The following is a 19,163-nucleotide window of genomic DNA, read 5'->3' on the forward strand; positions in this document are numbered from 1 at the left end:
GCCCTGCTCCCATGCCTTTTATTTGACCTTTATTTAGGATAACCAGGAAAAGGGGGTTCTCATTGAGATTTAAAAAAAATCTATTTTACAAGAGGGTCCTGGCCAAGACAGGCAGCAGCACAGACACGGTTTCAAAACAAAACATTACAAAATGAACAAGGAAAGGCAGTTTACAACATTCATCATCACTCGAAACATCTGCAGCCAGATGTGGTTGAGTCAAAGTCATTTAAAAGCGATTTGAAAGCATCCAATGAAATTGCCTTGTAGATCATTCCAGGTGGAAGGGGCTGCATATCTGAAAGCACTTTTTCCTAGATCAGTACGCACTCTAGAGAGAGTTAGCAAGAACAAAACTGAATAAAAGGATCTTAAGAATTTTATGCCAGAGGTGGGAAAATATGTTTTGGGGGATGATTAACATGCATTTGGTGTTGTGGATTTTTTATTTTATCTTGAAGTTTGCTCTTTATTACATTTTTGAAAATTGCAACGTGCAAATGGCACCTGTTTCATAGAATGACTGTTAACTTGGCAACCCGGGTGAGCATAGTGAACCATCAACACAGCGATCACACAGAAGCGCAATGCAGTTGTAGATAGCCAGCTAGCTACCTGACTAGCTAGTTATAAAAATGCATGTCAGAAGCTAGCCACTGCTAGCTAGCTAACGTTAGCTTGCCTATTCTAAGGCTTCCCTGGCTAACTTAGCAACCCGTCTGAAGGCTAACTGGGCTAGTCTAGCTAACTAGGTTGCACTATTTTGAAGACAACCATAGTTAGTTTGCGTTGGTAGCATAATGACGTCAGGCTCATCAGATGAAGCGTTTCAAACACCCCCAAGTTAGCATAACTACCCACGTTGCTTAACTGGCAAATTCGGGTTGCACAAGCTACAATTACAACCACCATGCCGACCATGCTCTAGCTTAGCCACACAGGCGCAAAAGAAAGCAGGAACCACTAACATATCCTTTTTAGCGACGACACGGAAGGTCACACACCGCCTGTCATGGCTGTAACATTATAGCTAACAAACTTAGCTATGGTTGACTAACGTTACACCAATGACTTGGTTACCAAGATAAGCAAGCAATCCATTTGGCAAGACATTTCATGAGATGTGCATCCAACGGAAACAATGCACTAGAAATAGTGATCAAAGATGTATACAGGTATATAGATATACAGGTAACGTTAGACATTGTCTGCGGCGAAAACTGGTAATTCAGTAGCAGTGGCCGCAGGGCACGAGAATCAATTATGCTAGCACTAGCTAGCTCCCATTTCTGTCGTTTACCTGGCACGGAGAGGGTGAAGTCGAGGGTATAATGTCGCAATGCCATGACTGGGTACAGCCGTCAGCCATGCCTGGTGTAGGCAGCCGGTGTGAAAACTGAGGTTGTCTTGGAAGACAGAAAACGTCTCGGGTTTTCAATGCAGCTTGAGTGGGAGGGTCAACTCTTACCATGTAGGGGAGGGTCCGACTATGATTGACGTAGGCTACTACACTCGTGCTCTCTCACTTATAGCCCCCACACACTACACGATGTTCAAACTGTTTGGTCACACATTTAAAATAAAAATAATTTCTCACACATTTAAAGATTATTTTTCCAATGGCCGTAGTTTCTTCTCGTCGGAGTGTTGCTGTCGCAAAGACGTGAGATCAGGCACATTAAGAGACTCGCTTATGTATCTGCCAGTGTCACGTGACCATAACTGCGACGCAGGGTTAACTGGAGGTCAAACCTACTCTAGTACTTAAAATCAATTTAGCAAATCGGGAATAGATTGGTGCATTTTCAACATTACCAACAGGTGAATGAGCCCCATTCATAGTTCAATGACCACCCGGAAGTGGGGTACAAGTGGAGGACCCCTTATGGAAATAAAACATATTCCCCTATACAGTAGGACTCCACTTATCCGAACCCAACGGGACCGAAGGTCGTTCGTATCTCTGAAATGTCCGGATGACTGAAACTTCTGTTAAAATGCATCAATTCAATAAGTGGTAGTTGTTTCATATAGACTCATAATAGACCAATAAATACCCTTAATTACTTGTGAAAATGCATCAAAATTGCAATCAAATAGCCAACTAAACTCATACAGCCTAGCCTATAATAGACCTAAAGTAGCCTATAATAAAATAACCGAATTTCCACTTGAGTGCATGCTTTGATCAAATACAGTAGCCTACTTTATTCTCAAATGAGGCGTACGCTGCATCGATAGGCTAATGTATTCGCAGAACAACATGGTATAGCCTAAAAACAACCCAACATTAGAACAATTAGAGCAAATGATAATCAATAAATAAATAAATGAAATGACAGACAAGTTGTCGTGTCTTAGGCTATTGTAGCCTAAAAGAAAGTCTCTAAAACAACCGATGTAGGCTAACGTGGCCTAGGCTGTAGGCTATTATTTAACAAATACAGTCGGTCTAGTAGGCTAATGCTCACAACACGTCTGTGTTCCTGAATTCCATTAACTGGGAACGAAAAATGACTCGATGCTCCTCTGCTTCAGGTTGCTGACGCGCTTTCTGGCTACCAAGGAATGCAGCTCTCGCGCAGCAGACTCGTTTGCGTTTTGCGCTCGACATTAAAGTAACAAAGAAATGAAACGTGACAGTAGGCTACAGCCTACAGGCAACATGTAGGTCTACATACAGTTCTGTTTTTATTTACAGTAGGGTACAGTACTGTAATGAAAATCCCACCAGTAACCAGATAGCAGGCTAAAAAAAAAAAAAACGTTTTTTAAGCCTGTCCGGTAGACCGGGAGGTTCGGATCTCTGAAGTTCGGATGAGTGGGGTCCTACTGTATATTATCTATCAATATATTATAGTATGTAAAATATATGGAGGAAATATACGATATGATATTGGCGAATATGATAATCAATATATTACAATATATTGAATAATATATAAGGAATTGCCGCTTTTCATATATTGAAGAATATATATATGTGTGTGTGTGTATATAATATTTACTTATAGATCTTAAAGGTATAATATGTAATATGTGGATTATTTCCCCCATCTACTGTCTAAAGATAAGAACTGCAACAACACAACGTATTGGTTGCCAAAATGCTAGAGAATGCTCTGTTTCAGTCATAAGATCACTCCGAGAGGAACATAACGTTACACTAATCAGTAATCACAATCAAGTATTTCAGAGTGCCATGTAATAAGTTACGTTAGATGCTGTAGTGTGGAGATAACGTTAGGTCTGGCTATGGATGTATTAATAGATGTAAGCACTCTATACATCTACTATCTGTTAGTATGCGTGCGCATTCTTGAAACAGTAGCAGAGGAAGACAGACGAAATCGCCATTATTAAGCGACTGGACTTAGGACATCATCAGAAATGCCCGCGTTTGCAGTACACATTTTATATCAGGTAAGTTATTTTGACTACCTGGTTTCACTTGAATGTCTGGTTGAAATGTAGCCCTTCTCAGTCCCGTTGTCGCATTCCGCTCACTCATGCCAGACAACAGTCCTTTGCTGGTCAATTCATTTGCCGTCAAAATAAATCGGTGTCGGCCTAGTTAGGAGAGGCGCTCATATTTATGATTTAAGATAATGTTTATCTGACACTTGTAAATATGAGCGCCTCTCCTAACTAGGCCGACACCAATTTATTTTGACGGCAAAGTGAATGGACCAGCAAAGGACTGTTGTCTGGCATGAGCGAGCGGAATGCGACAACGGGACTGAGAAGGGCTAGTTGAAATGTAGAGTAATATCTGAAGTAAACAGTAACCCATAACCTGACTGCATGCTAAGCTAAAGCTAAGTTCAGGAAATGAAGCCCAGTGATAGCTAGCTAACGTTAGCTAGTGCTAGCTAACACGCAAGCAAGCAACGTCAGCTGACTGGGAAGCTGCTGCTAGTTGTTGTGAGCCCATGAGCTTACTGGCTATCCTGCTCTCATTGTGCTGGATTAGCATTGGAACTGATGTGTCCAGGTGACAAGACCCATCTTTATTTATCAGACATTACCGTCCTACAGTCCCGCACAGAAACAAGCCAGCCAACACACATAAGCCAGGCTTGACCTGGCCTGGTTTTCAAAGATGGCACGGTTCAATAGGGCTTCACTCTTTGGAGCAGTCAGTGAATGGAGTGACCCTATCCAGTTCTATTAATACATCCATGGTAGAATGCGGCAGCTAGGTAGCATCGTACTGGTAGCTGTGGAAAACAATGCAGATTTGCACACACACATCAGACTTGCACTACAAGTTTTTCTTAGTTTTTTGATGTTTTAGTCATGTTCAATGGATAGGTTTAAGGTTTTTTTTTTTTTTTTTTTTTAATCTGTTGGCTCGGATGCCACCAAATAAAGAGGGGGTGGATGTAAGATGTTTAAAGTGGCCACTTGTAGGTGTTTTGGACATTTGGGAGGCCGTTACCACCGTAGTCTTTTTTCTGTTTTGTTTGACCATCTCAGGTAAGCAGTGTAAAATGTGACCTGCAGAATCCATAAAATATCTTTTAAAAGTAAAAATAACCCATCCATGTAATTTGTTAAGGATTTGAACAAAGAGCATAGCCTACTGAACAGAGGCCCACTCCAGTGGGGGAGGAAAGCCAGTCTGTGTCTCAGGACAGTCTCCACCCCCTACTGGCTCAGACAGCTCCACAATACACATCCCAGCCACTGCCCTCCCCTCTGAAATTCAGAATTATTTTATTTTGCAAAGTATATTTGCACATAGCATACTAGTGACTTGGTGTAGTTGGTTCATAGGAAATGAAAATTTTTAAAAGAAAATATAGCTAAGGAAAATATTAGCCTAACAAAATATAACACGATACTATATATAAATATATAGGCTATATCAGAATTTAAAAAAATATAGCACAATAAAAAATATATATAGTAAAATAAACCCTGGTGAATTTCGGTAAGGGAAGAGGAACAAAGCATAGCAACACAACAATTTAAAATAAAATCTAACATTGTTCATGTAACATTCTAGTAATCAGCTGTGACACATTGAGCAAGAGAGCTATATGAACAAGATCTTTCAAGAGCACTGTTGTGATTCATGCTGAATTATCTTTCTACCAAGGATCTAAAAGGTTTCCATAAATTATTCTGATAGCCTATGATGCTTTCTATGAAAAATATGTTCTTAAATGCATCTGAAATATAGATGGGGTCAGTGTGGGATTTCTAATAGGGGGTCAACGTACATTTCAAATACCTAAGGGGCAATCAACATTGACCCAATGTTGGAACTAAACGAATGACGTAGTGTTACCCGCTCTTGTACAGTAGGTGGCGGTATGCACCTTAAAGTTGTTTGCGATCCGCCAGTAAACCCAGAGAAGGAAGAGGCAGAAGAGGAAGAAGTGGAAGCACCATGGCGGCAGTGCACACCCTGCGGGTGTCTGTGAAGTCAGACAGTGGTTCAGACCGCTCAGAATCGGACTCGGAATCAGATTCGGACCGAGATGCTCGGGAATCAGAACCGATGGAGGTTGAGGAAGGCGAGCTGGCGGTGGAAGATATCCCCGTTAATCGGTCCTTGAAGGAACTGTTGCCGGTGAGAGCGGTAGTTTAGCAGGCCTGACTAGCAGAAACCAGACCGCGGACTCGCGTGAACATGCCTGGCTAGAAAAGCACAGATGACTGGCGATCACCAGCGTGCTGTGCCAGGTTGCTTGTTAACTAAACATAGCTAGCCATTTCAAACTAAATCGTTGACTTCAGTGGCTATTGTTGTTTGTCTTAACGTTACCGCGAGGTCATTTTGTTGTCGTAGCTAGCCAGCTAATTATTTAGCTAGCACTAATGTGTCTATGCTTAGCTTAGATAGACTATCTACCATTTAACATAGATACCAGTTGAATGACCTAGCTAGTTATCGTGAGCAAGTTATCCTAGATAATTGTAGCTAAATTGGTTATCAAGCTGCTAGCTAACTTAGTATTTGGGTTCAGGGCTCAGTGATGTTCTTGGTTCACCCGCTGAATCAGATGTACAGTACCAGCTAACCATCAAGAAGCTACAGGTCTAGCAAAGCTGGTCAGCCATACAATGTTGTTAGAATATCAGACACTTGACAGATGACTAGATAACGTTAGCTAGGTTATTCACTCACTCACTCACTCACTCACTCACTCACTCACTCACTCACTCACTCACTCACTCACCCATCCGCCCACCCACTCACTCACTCATAGCTTCTCGAACAACAGTAAGTTCAGTTTTGGTTACAGCTCAGCGGTCATTAGCTAACTACATAACTACACTAACTGTGCTGTAAACTAACTAACTGCATATTTGTTTCCAGGACACAAGCCGGCGGTATGAGAACAAAGCCGGCACATTCATCACTGGAATCGACGTTACCTCAAAGGTATGCAAGCCCATTTACAATAGTAGCAGGTCAAACAGCTTTACTATAATTTAATCTGAGGGTCATTCATAAAAATTGGTAATTCCCTTACTGTAACTGTGTGTGTGTGGTTTGTTAACAGACATACTGTAACTGTGTTTAACAGGAGGCGATTGAGAAGAAGGAGAAGAGAGCAAGGCGGTTCCATTTCCGTGCAGAAGTCAACCTTGCTCAGAGGAATGTAGGACTGGACAGAGAGATAATAAAGAAAGGTTTACTGCACTACTCATCATAGGCTTTTTACCTTCAGGGAAATTCACTATGATTGACAACTGATTTTCTTGTCCTCCTCTCTCCCTGTCTTTTCTACACTGTCTCTTGCACACTCTTATCTCTCTCACAGCCATCCCTAACTTGCGTCTGGAGGCGTTGTATGTGGCAGGTGTTGATGATATGAGCACCCAGGATGTGTTTGGATATTTCAAGGAGTACCCCCCAGCACACATCGAGTGGATTGATGACGCCTCCTGTGAGTACAGTGCATGCATGCACACACACACACACAAGTGCACAGACTCAATGCTCTACGCAAGCACCATGCACAATGTCCCTGACATTGACATGGAGAGTGGTTTAAATAAACTTAAAGGTGCAGTATGCGGTTTGGCTCAGAAGCACTTTCTGTTATATTCTTTTTGCAATTCTCATTACATCCCGAATCATAGCAATCAATAAATAAAGTGCTTTGACACTAAAATGAAATAAATCCATAATCTGTGGAAGTAGTAGGACTGTAATAAATTCATCCAATCATTTTGAGATGCCTTGAACTTGATCTAAGTCTAACAGGAAATCACCGCAATTCATTGTTTTCTACAATACTACAGTAGTGTGTTGTTGATAACTTTGCTTCCCAGGTAATGTGGTGTGGCTTGATGATGTCACTTCTACCCGCGCGCTCATCAACACCAGCCGCATGCCAGATACAGAGCCAATCACCACGGAGACACAACAGCCACCAGCTGAGGAGAACCAGGGTGAGTTGAGTGTGTATGGGGATGGGGGAAGTATGAGATCGGCATGTACCTGATCTCTTTGCTGTATGCTGTTCTGTTTTAGCTCGACGAACTCGGGGCTCTAATGATGATGATGACGACGACGACGATGAGGATGAAGAAGAGGGAGAGGTAGATGAGGAAGAGGAGGAGGTTTCAAAAGAGAAGAACAGTGAGAAGAGTGAGGGGAAGGCTAGCGAAAGCGAGGGGGAGACGGAGAAAGAAACAGAACCTAAGAATACCCAGGTATGTAGGATGAACAACTAAAAGTTTAGTATTTCTGAGTAAAAAAAGTTTGCATGTGTATGTGTCATCTGAACGGGAGTGTTCGTGTTTTGCAGGTGGACCTGTTATCTCAGGCAGAGAGAGAGTCTTTGCTGCGGAACGACCTTCGACCAGCGACCAAAATCTTCAAAGGCAACAAACTCTTCCTGAGGTTCGCCACTCTGGGTGAGGAGGATACACACACCAACACTCACTCTGCACATTGTTTACTTAGCTGCACATATCCCAAGGTCAATTCTGTGGAATGCAAGGGTTTCACAGTCACCCGTTCTTCCTTTCCTATTCAGATGACAAGAAAGAGCTCGGGGCTGCTAGACGAAGCCGATATTACATGAAGTATGGCAACCCGAACTATGGAGGTATGAAGGGCATTCTCAGCAACTCCTGGTAAGAACTTAAACACATAACATACTGCATTTCTGAGTCTGTGCTCAAGGTGGTGAAATGACTGTTCAAATCAAACTTTATTTGTATAGCGACTGTTGGGTCATCCAGGATTCTTCTCAAACAGTTTTATAGTGGTGCTCTGACACTCTGGGGCAGAAGTACTAACATTTGCGCTTCTATTGTGCCGTCGGTGACCGCTCCACTTTATTTCAAGAGAGGCCGTTCTGCTGCAGGTGTTGGGCTGAATTTGATAGTTTGATTGATAGATGCCAGTCCTGATTTCAATAGCAACTAGCCATGAACGAAATGTCCTGCATTTGCTGTGCAACATCAACTGTCCAGTTGTGAAAACGAATTGCCAACAAACTAATTATGCTGGCCAGTTATTTTTCCACTCAACCTCCCTCTGTCCACTGCATCTGGCGCAAACTAACTAGGCTACTGCTGTTTCGCTCATTCTACTAGGCTACTTGCTTCAAAAATTCATTAAACCTACAGTACCACCAGACCGATTTTAAGTGTTGGCCTGGCAATCTGCCCCAAATATTGCAGCCCAGTTAGATAGAGAAACTCAGTTCAAATGTAGACTGACTGTTTGAGAGAGAATTGAATGCTTATGCTGTGTTCACACCGGGCGCGGTGAGAAAATTTGCGCCGCCAAGTTCGCCCCAATCTCGCCGCGGGATCCAATGATTTGCTGCGCGAATCCGCCGCAGAAAGTAAAAAAAATTGAACTTTTGCGAATCCTGGCTGCCACGTCGCCTACTTCGCACGAATTGTATCGACTTTCTATGTAAACTCGCCGCGCGGCCGGAAAAATTTGCACCCGATGTGAACACAGCATTAGGATTTCTTAAGCAAAATCAAAATGCTTCAACTGGGATATATCTAATTGTATAATATGGGATGGAAGTACTGTGTGCCTAGCATGAGCCGTGTATCTACACACACACTGAAATTATAGTTTCAAAACGCTCCAAAAAGCTTCATTTGCGTATTAAAATCACTACAATTTTCTTGTACTTGGTGTCGGATTTTCTCACCTTTTTCACTGCTCTGGAGTTTGCAGGTCTGAAAAGGCGTATAGATATCCCAGTCATGCTATTCACACTATTCTGTATTCATCCCACTCACACAGGAAGAGGCGGTTCCACACAAAAAGAATCCACAGAGATGTCATCAAGAGCAAAAAACCCCTTATTGGAGACAGCATGGGACACACACCACCCTACACACACAGACATTCTGGTAAAAACACAAACACACACACGCACAGATAGTGTTTGAATGCACCTGATGTACAATGTCTCATACTCTGCCTGTCCCTTCTCTCCAGCAGACCTGGTGAACCTGCCAGAGGAGCCCATTGAGGAAGAGGAGGAGGAGGAAGAGGAGAAGGGCGAGGAGGACATGGATTCTGACGACAGGGTAGTGGAGTACCGGGAGAAGGGGGAAAAGGCCGGGGGGGTGCGTGCTGGAGCACCAGTTGCGCTGCGTAGTCGAGGGGGCAGGTCCCCGTCCCCATCCTCTGACTCAGATGAGATGGACTATGACCTGGAATTGAAGATGATCTCAACCCCCTCCCCCAAGAAGAGCATGAAGATGACCATGTACGCTGACGAGGTGGAGACCAACCTGAAGAGCATACGGTGGGTGTAGGTGTGGGTGTGTGTGTGTGTGTGGGGGTGTGTGTGTGTGTGTGTACGTTGATTGTTGAGGAGTTTTGCATTCTATAAATGTAGTCTTCGCTGTGGTGACCTACTGTATAAATTGTGCAGCTCCTGCTTTTGCTTTTGCTTAACAACCTGACCTATTTTATCTATTGATGTTCAGAAACTCTGGAGTTTGGAGTGACAGCGGTTCAAGCAGTGGTGTCCGGAACAGGATTGGCAGCGTAGGATCGGGGGGCGGGACGAAAAGCATGGCAGAGAAAATGACAGATGTAAGACAGCTGTTGGAGGAGAAGAGACAGGGTCTTACTCAGCACAGACCCCGCCCCCCAGTGGCCACGTCTGGAAAGACAGGTCAGTCACATTTGAGACGGACAAAGTAATGGCACAATGCAAAAAATGGGAATACAGAGCTACAATACTAAGGTACTTTGATGTGTTTTTGTTTATATTTATTTAGATGTGAGACAGCGGTTAGGAAAGAGGCCTTGTTCCCCAGAGAGACGACGTTCCACCTCTCCTGTCGCCGTGAGAGACACTCCCCCGACACGGGAACCTGTTACAGATGTGCACAGTCGACTGGGCACGGCCAAACAAGATGCCCGTGGCCTCTACTCTGACACGTCCAAAGACAGAAAAACAAGTAAGACAATGGAACATGAGCAAGTGTGGATTTATCAGTCAAGTCTCTTCCATCTCCTACTGTCTCACATTTGTAATAATTCATTTATCGAATAACTTATAACTCCTTTCCCCTTGTAGATCGGCTGTGGAGCAGACTTGGCCCCTCCCATAAGAATGGACCCAATGATGAGAAGCAATCTACTCAACGAACAGGAGTGACCAGTCCCAGGGTGGGTGAACCCAAGACGGAGGAGGAGGACGACTCCGCACTCCAAAAGGTGTGGGGGGCCATGATCAAACAGAAAGAGCAGCAGTCCCACAAGATGAAGAAGAGTCGCCTGGACAACCTTCCCTCGCTACAGATCGAGATCAACCGTGACAGCAGCAACGGCTCTGACTCCGACTCCTGAGAAAGGGGCCCAGGGTAGAAGACAGAGCAGGGGGGAGGGGCCCAGGGTAGAAGACAGCAGGGGGGAGTGTGCTGAGAGAGCGAGAAGATACAGCCAGAGATTAAACGGGGGGAAGAGGATGAAAGGAAAACGTGAATCGTGAGGGAGGGATGTGCTTTATGCGTGTACTCTATGGCATGCGTTCACCTACTGTAGAACAGTGAAGGTGACTGTCTCCACCCTACCGCTCTCTCTATTCTGCTCCTTCTGGCTGGTCCTGTATGGCTGTGACCTGGTCTTTCATTTGGACATTTAGGAAAGAAACAAGGTACAGACTCTTGAATAGGACACAAAAGATAACTGGCCAGAATAATTGAAAATGGCGATAGAGAGCTATCAGGACACTCATGTTAAATCCCATCTTTTGGATCCACACAAGGGTAAATCTAATCATGTGACATTTCACCTCTGGATATACGCCGAGCGCTGTTCAGTTGTTAAGGATCAATATATCCATGTCTGTTCCCCCTGAGAAGACAGACAGTGCTGATACCAGACAGCGGTCGATGCAAAGCTTTCTTTCTGTGTGGAGCCAGACTGTATTGTACACTGTATTGTATACTGTGTGTGAGTGAAAATGAACAACTATTTGGTTTGTGGCATTTGTTTTCCTCCTCAAAGCTGGGGCCATAGAGAAACCTGTACTCAATGAAATGATTCTCTACTGAAAGGTTTTGTCTAATCTGACTTGGTATTCTGTGTGAATGGCCAGACTGATGTATTATTCCAGAATCATGGAATAGCCTACATTCCCAGACAGGAACTAATTGATTTCATTGTAGCATCACCAGAAATAAAAATGTTTTTGTTAATTGCTTGTATTGTTGTCATGGATTGATTAAACTTTGTCTCGCTGCACAAAATGATGTGATTGGGAGCAGAGGTCTAGTTTCTCATTCGCTGTGGCATACGTCTCCAAAATTAAATCAAATCAAACTTTATTTGTATAGCACATTTCATAGACGGACAACACAATGCGCTTTACAGAGAGCAAAGGGGGGATGGACATGGATCGTACCCCTACATTTTCCAGAGGGAAGCAAAAAAACAGTTACACCCAGGGGCCAAATTCGGTGAGCTGTAAAAAATAATTTCCCTGACCTCTCAATAAGATGATCCAGTAAGCCCCTGGAAAATGTTTAAATCTATTGGCTAGGAACATTAAGAGAGACATAACTATCCCCTATTCCCTCTCGCCCCCCACATTCATCAGCCCCATCAACCCAGACTCCCCCCCCCCCCCCTCAACAGGAGGCCAAACCTCTCCACAGCTGCCCCGCACCCCCACTACAACAGCCTCTCACCATCCTAGAGCAAGACACCTAACCCCAAATTGCTCCCAATGAGCAGGCTAGCACCTTGCATGGCAGCTACCGCCATTGGTGTGTGAATGTGTGTGTGTATGGGTGAATGAGAGGCCATTGTAAAGCGCTTTGAGTGCCGCTAAGGTGGAAAAGCGCTATATAAGTGCAGTCCATTTACCATTTAGAGAAGGATGTGAAGCACCTGTTCAAGACACAGAACCCCTGGAAAGCAGCTGAGCTGGACCCCCTCAATGCTGAAGTATTGTGCTGATCAGCTGTCCCCGGTGTACACTGACATCCTCAACACCTCACTAGAGACATGCCATGTACCGGCCTGCTTCAAGACCTCCACCAGCATATGAATACATGCAGTAGCCCACCTGTACATACACACAGATAAAAGAAAAAAGTGTATTACGCACACTAGTTTATTCACGTTCAGCGGTAAACTGAAATTGAAAACTGAAATTATGTCAAACGTAATGTATTTTTTATTGAAATCACTTGTCTCTTTGGAGCTGGGGGAGGAAGGGAGAACAATGATGCATTGATTTTGTTACAGTGTGTATTAAAGGGCTCCCCACTGAAGGCAAAACAAATTCCGCTCCATTTTTTTTAATTTCGAGGTCCAGCTTCCTCAGTGCCTCTCTTTTGATTTCCGTGTCGATGTCCTGCCCTTTCCTCTGTTGGTACTGGATCTGCACATCTCCCAGCACAGTTTGGCGTCTGCGAGTTCTGTGAAACACATCGATCAGCACAGCTGGACATAATGGGGATGTCCTTCCAGTAATACTCACCATGGTGCCAGGCTGGCTTTCAGTGTGTGCAGCGTCTGGGTCCTGTAATGGAAGTGATATTTTGTGTGGGCACCACATCATGACTTCTCTCACCTATTGTGGACTGAATGAGTACTTCCACAAGCTTGACATGGTACCTCAGGCCTTATAATACCCAGCAAACACACAACGTCAGGGAGACGTTCAGATCATGTCTTAATAACGTCCGTCGGTCCAGAACCCCATTTGTATGCTGGACCCCTCAGTATTCAAACGTCTGGCTTGGACCCCTCTAAGACGTATGTGGACATGCAGAACAGGTTAAATATCTGAACGTCTATAAAAAACTTTAATTCTGGCTCCTAATTGGATGTCTTTGGACGTCCGAAAAAGACATCTAAAAGACGTCTTTTAGACGTGTCTTTGCTCAGTGGGTAGAGGTCAACAAGGTCTCCTCATCATCTGCTGCTGTACTGGTGCCTTCACCCTGCCACATTCAATGGGATTCATATTGAAGCTAGTCGACATGACATGCCAGGCCTATGCCACAGTCAATAGGATTTGTATTGTGGGTTGTCCATACAAGACATGCCAGGGCCTATGCTTTTGATGAATTACTCACCGGATCAGTCTCTTCAGGTGATTGTGGGTCTGCTGCTGGTGTTGTTGGATCCATAAGGGTGATTGTGTTGCGGGACACTGCAAGGCAAGCCAAAGTCAGACAGTTCACATGGCTTCATATGAATGGTTGGTTGTGTCCCATGTGTATTGGTGATGGAGGAATGTACCATGCATGAAAGGGGGGGCATCTTTGGAAGGCATTGTTAACCGTCAGGGCACTTACCAGTCTCCAGGATGCTCTTATACTTGATCTTGACTTTTTGCCTTAAGTTATTTTTAGTCCAGTCATGTTTACTCTGTGTATATTGTAAGAATATAAATTATATGGCCAAGTAAGTTAATCATGGACCATATATATACAATGACATATAAGGTTTTCAAAGACGCAAAAAAATTAAACTAAAATTACACTTCCCTAAAAGGATTTGTGTTCATTAGAGTGTCACCCACTTACATCAGGTATATTCAAGAATAAAGCCAATAATTAATTTTTAATGTGATTAATATGAATGTACTTTTAGCATCAGAAAGAATAACTTCCAGGTCTTCTGTTAATGACAGTGTCGGGTTGTAGGTAAGGGGGAGGTAGAAGGTTCTGTCCTGTAGCTGGCATAGATTGTGTTCCTTCAACTTCGAGAAGAGGGAATAGACAGGTTGCTCTGAACAGAAAAGAAAGCCACTGGATATATAAACTGAAGGCTACGTCGCCTCCAGGTTTCAATGACTCCTTAGATATGGCTGTTTTTCTCTAGTCCCATTATGCCTCCTGTTACACCCTTCTTTTGCTATGATGTTGCACAGTACAATGTAGCCTTATGTATGCTTCTCCTGGTATTCAGTTGTTTGGCCCTGATCTAGGTCATTGTTACTCGCTCTTGATATTTAGCCTGCTGTTGTAGGCCTGCGAATATAATGTTTCTGTTCTCATATATATAATGCAAATATAATGTTTCTGTATCATGTGTTTATCTTGTTTGTAATGTATGATGCTGACCCCTAGGGGTACTCATGACCTACCCATTGTTGCCCTGGATACGTGCCAGATGGAGATGATTGTAGCCTAATTGATTGAGCATGCCTTTTTAAATGCACCTGTTGTGTTTTTATCATTTTACCCTGAATAAGGCCCTTTGGCCGATACATGTTGGTGCTAGCCATTTTATAATAAAGGCTTTTTATAATTAATCGAAGAGCTGCCTTGGACCTGCCTTTTTTCATGCTTCTAAGTTTTTACCCCTTTGGTTTCAAAGAGCACCTTCGGAGTTGATCTTATTACCACTGAACGCTGCTCCCTCGTTTTCATTTATCTAGGAAAATATCTCTCACTTCATCCTTTGAGATTTGTTTTTGTCTCTCCAAGTCAACAAAACACGATTATTGCATTTAACATAAAACACTGGTGTTGTACTGTATGACAATATTTTGTTACCCAGAATGACACATCATTACTGCTCAAAAATATTGATTAAATGTGATTCCTCCAGCAAAAACAATAATGACCATATGAAATATTAATAGTTATCCATAGTCTCTTTTAAACAAACAAAAAAACAGTTGCAGTTGCGGGTTGTAATGTTTTTTTGTGTGTTGTTTTTTTACCGCCGCTGCTGCTGGACAGGCCCGACGACTTACAGTTCTGAGGACTGTACAAAGACAGACCTGAAACACCAGAGTTTGAGGAGATGTGCTTGGCTGATTTTGCCTCTACTTGCAGAATTGTCTATGGCCAACAGACAAAAGGTAAACATGTTTTGCCCCTGCTGAATGAGACAGGATTCGTTCAACCAAAGCATGAACCAAAGCTGTGTCTCATTCAACAACATACATGTACTCATTCATAGTTGATTAGTATCTGACTGAAATGGGCAGGCAATCAGTAAAAATACAGAAAAAAACACGACATACACGTAAGATCTCACATACATGGGAAATATGTTTTATTTGCCATTTGCTGACAGTTGCCATTTTCATAGCAAATATGGTGTACAGTGCCATTAAACCCCAAACATTGGGATCTGATTTCTATAAAAATACAACTTTCCATCCTCCTTTCCTTGGAGAATCATTGATCTGGTAGGACGGCGTTAGTACAGCTGATTAGAAGAGATGTTTTCTGTAATCTGATAGGACAAAAAATAAAAAAGCTGAGTAGAAGAGTTAGATCTGAGATTCTGAGACTTCAAAGAGGGAATGTTAAAAAAGGACAAGACTACACTACAGCTCTACACTAATGCTTTCATACAATAAGAGAAATGAGTCAAGACATAAAAAAGATTGTTTTTATTGTCATATATGTCTTATATCCATTACAGAACACACAAAACTCTTCTTTTACTGTTTTTGTTTTCACATTTGGTTTTTCATGACATTCATGTTTTTGATTGATCACTATTTACATTTTGAAAAGGTAGTCAGAGATCCAGATGGAGTTATTTCTGGGTGTTGGTCGGTGATGGTATGGTATAGTATGGTATGGATGTGCTTATGCGTGTGTGTCTGTGTGTGTGTGTGTGTGTGTTTTTGAGACATCTAGAGAGTTGCAGACCTTCAGCAAACCTTTTAACAGAAACCACGACACAAAATATGAACAAGTTATTAACATAACAATCCATGATGGATATAATCACTTACTTCAGTCCTGCTACCACACTTGCACATAGCTTTCAAGAATACAAACCTCTCTTTCATCCCTCCATCTCACTGCTCTCTATCCTTCAGTCTCTCTCTAGGTGTGTAGCTGTTTGCTGGCAGACTGACAGAGGTCTGAAGTAGTGTACTGCTGAGTGTAAAAGTGTGGTGTGTGGGTGGCTCATTCCAGAACATGTAGGACCAGTGGAGTTTCTGTGGTGCGTTGGGCGGTGTTGATACGTGGCATATAAGTAATAGTGTTTTGTGTATGATATTTGCGTGTATGTGTGCGTTGGGGTGGGGGCTGCAACTTGTGTGTGTGTGTGTGTGTGTGTTTGTGTGTGTGTGTGTGTGTGTGTGTGTGTGTGTGTGTGAGTGAGTGAGTGAGTGAGTGAGTGAGTGAATGTTGTCATTATGTGTCAGGCAGTGCCATTGGTGTACTTGGAGAGTTTATTCTCCAAGTCACAGATTCTCTTCTCCTGAGACAGAACAGTGGCCTTCAGGTTCTGCACCTCCTCTAGCAACCTCTCAACCAACTGAGGCTGGGGGGGAGAGGGGGAGAACAGAGGGAGAGAGAGGGAGTGGGAGTGGGAGTGGAGGAGAGTAAAGGGAAATTGTGGAAAAGAGGTAGGTGAGGAGAAGGTGGAAAAAAGGAGAAAAGAGGGGGAAGACAGGTCAGGGATAGACAGCTACAGGAAAATTAATCAGAAAGACGGAGGAACACTCACACTCAAAAAAGAGTGCTAGTAGAACCATTTGTAGTAGAACCATTTGTAACAGTAGGAGAACCCTCTGTAAAAAGGTTTCAGACAGCGCTTTTCAGGTCAGACAGAACCATTTTGGGTTAGAGGTTCTATAGATAGAGCACTCTTTTTTAGAGTGTACTTGCGTAGAATAGGGTACAAAAGCATAAAGGGTAAGATAAACGCTAACAGATAAAAAATACAGAGATAGAGACAGGTGTATGCCAGAAGTGTAGAGATACAGACAGAGACAGAGGTGTAGAGATACAGACAGACAGAGCTGTAGAGATACAGACAGGCAGAGGTGTAGAGATACAGACAGACAGAGGTGTAGAGATACAGACAGACAGAGATGTAGAGATGTAGACAGACAGAGGTGTAGAGATGTAGACAGGGACAGGTGTGGGACAGAGATGTCCAGGGTCCCAGACTCACCGGCAGACTGTTGCCATCGCAGGACGATATGCTGCGGCGGGTGGTAGGTCGTGAGTCCAGAACATTCTTTTTGGCCACTTTGAGCTCCCGACTCTTGGGGGGCACGTATCCCTCCCTCATGGACACCAGAATGGGGTCCTCATCGTGGCCCTCCAGCCACTCCTCCGGCTCCATGGCCGGATCTGGCCCTGCTGTGTCTGGGTACAGGTCATCCTGGAACAGGTCAGACTGGGGGGGGGGGGGGCAGAGGGGGGCAGGAGGAGGAAAGGAAGAGAGGGTGAGACCCTTCATCTAGCACTGCCCTCGTCTTAACACAGGTGATGTCAGCCTAATGGGATGAGTACCGATGAGTGACTGTGCGGACGGGGACACAAGCACTGCTAGAGGAGCTCACCTTTCTGGGAACGGTCATCATGATGGGCTCACACTTCTTGTCGTGGAGCTTGTATAATCTGTGAGAAGAGAGCCATCAGTCTGACAACTGTGACAACAGAGTGTGTGTGTGTGTGTGTGTGTGTGTGTGTGTGTGTGTGTGTGTGTTAGAGTAGGTGCGTAGGCATGCCTGTGTCCATATCCCACCTGGCGATCTCACACTTGCTGACGTCCACCCCTCTCTTGGGCATGAAGCCCATGCCCCTCTGGGGCTCCTTGCTGCTGAAGGTGCTTAGGTAGTGGACGTACGGAGGCTCCTCTGTGATCTCAAAGTACCGGATACTACTGTCTCCCTACACACACACACACACACACACACACATGCACACACACACGCACACACACACACACACACACACACACTCACGCACACACACACACACACACACACACACACACACACACACACACACACACACACCACAGGAGGGGAGGGTCATGTGTTCCGGCGCCACTCCGTGTGGCTGCCTGTTTAACTTATTTCTGTTTTATAGTTTGTTTTTCTTTTTTCCTTTTGATTGCTATTCTGGAGTAGCAATGTGTCTAGCGTACACCAGAGATGACCTACACGAAGTGGCAGACCACGTACAGTCGCCGAGTGCTGAGGCGAATAGTGCGTAAAAATCACTAAAACTCTGCTGACTCAATAGCTGCAGACTTCCAAACCTCAGCAAAAAGGATCAAAGGGGGGGCCAACTCCAAAATAATGCCTATGAATTGAATTTAGAATGGGATTTCATAAAATTTCCTGTCTGTCTGTCTGTCTGTCTGTCTGTCTGTCTGTCTGTCTGTCTGTCTGTCTGTCTGTCTGTCTGTCTGTCTGTCTGTCTGTCTGTCTGTCTGTCTGTCTGTCTGTCTGTCTGTCTGTCTATCTATCTATCTATCTATCTATCTATCTATCTATCTATCTATCTATCTATCTATCTATCTATCTATCTATCTATCTATCTATCTATCTATCTATCTATCTATCTATCTATCTATCTATCTATCTATCTATCTATCTATCTATCTATCTATCTATCTATCTATCTATCTATCTATCTATCTATCTATCACTTGCTGCCATAACACCTATCTCTAACAGAGGACCTGGCTACAGAATAGTATGTTAAGGTTTGGCCTTGAAGGTGTAAAACTACAGGAGTAATAATAATAAATAGAAAGGGTGTTCAGAGAGCACAGGCCCCTGTGCATGAATGCATTTTGTTGGTGTAACTCAGTTGAAATGGTTATAGTCACACCTCAATGTATATGTAATAGCTTACTACAGGAATCAGGCTAAGAAAATGTAATTCTGTAATAGTGAATGAGAATTAGATATTATTTTGTTTTACATGCATAGAAAGTTAAGGTAATAGTATTTGCTTAAACAGCA

General features: G+C 43.5%; 3 protein-coding genes across 4 annotated transcripts in view; 1 reads left to right on the forward strand and 2 right to left on the reverse strand.

Moving 5' to 3' along the window:
* sms (spermine synthase) overlaps positions 1–1,462 on the reverse strand; it is a 38,188-nt gene extending 36,726 nt beyond the window's left edge. Inside the window, exon 1 of the mRNA XM_084450000.1 lies at positions 1,301–1,462. Coding sequence (XP_084306126.1) covers positions 1,301–1,346 — 46 coding nt within the window. The 5' untranslated portion in view covers positions 1,347–1,462. The remainder of the gene's footprint in view (positions 1–1,300) is intronic.
* Positions 1,463–5,398: 3,936 nt separating this feature from the next.
* On the forward strand, positions 5,399–11,663 carry ncbp3 (nuclear cap binding subunit 3; the record flags this gene model as incomplete). Of its 2 annotated transcripts, none has more annotated exons than XM_084450559.1 (13): positions 5,399–5,581; positions 6,332–6,397; positions 6,543–6,648; positions 6,780–6,905; positions 7,294–7,413; positions 7,496–7,677; positions 7,773–7,881; positions 8,004–8,103; positions 9,242–9,351; positions 9,440–9,752; positions 9,937–10,127; positions 10,234–10,416; positions 10,536–11,663. In XM_084450559.1, 13 exons carry the CDS (start codon positions 5,399–5,401, stop codon positions 10,805–10,807), a joined length of 2,061 nt encoding a protein of 686 aa, XP_084306685.1. In that variant the 3' UTR covers positions 10,808–11,663. The 2 variants fall into 2 exon arrangements, with proteins under 2 accessions (XP_084306685.1, XP_084306686.1); XM_084450560.1 differs by having other exon boundaries at positions 9,443–9,752.
* A 4,931-nt stretch (positions 11,664–16,594) lies between these two features.
* The window catches only part of coro6 (coronin 6), a gene marked incomplete at its 3' end in the record, with an annotated part of 17,641 nt that continues 15,072 nt past the window's right edge, over positions 16,595–19,163 (reverse strand). Inside the window, exons 8-11 of the mRNA XM_084450058.1 lie at positions 17,933–18,078; positions 17,748–17,805; positions 17,354–17,581; positions 16,595–16,717 (exon numbers count right to left, since the gene is read on the reverse strand). Coding sequence (XP_084306184.1) covers positions 16,595–16,717; positions 17,354–17,581; positions 17,748–17,805; positions 17,933–18,078 — 555 coding nt within the window. The remainder of the gene's footprint in view (positions 16,718–17,353; positions 17,582–17,747; positions 17,806–17,932; positions 18,079–19,163) is intronic.

Source organism: Borostomias antarcticus (genome assembly GCF_949987555.1).
Source record: "Borostomias antarcticus genome assembly, chromosome: 15".
NCBI lineage: Eukaryota > Metazoa > Chordata > Actinopteri > Stomiiformes > Stomiidae > Borostomias > Borostomias antarcticus.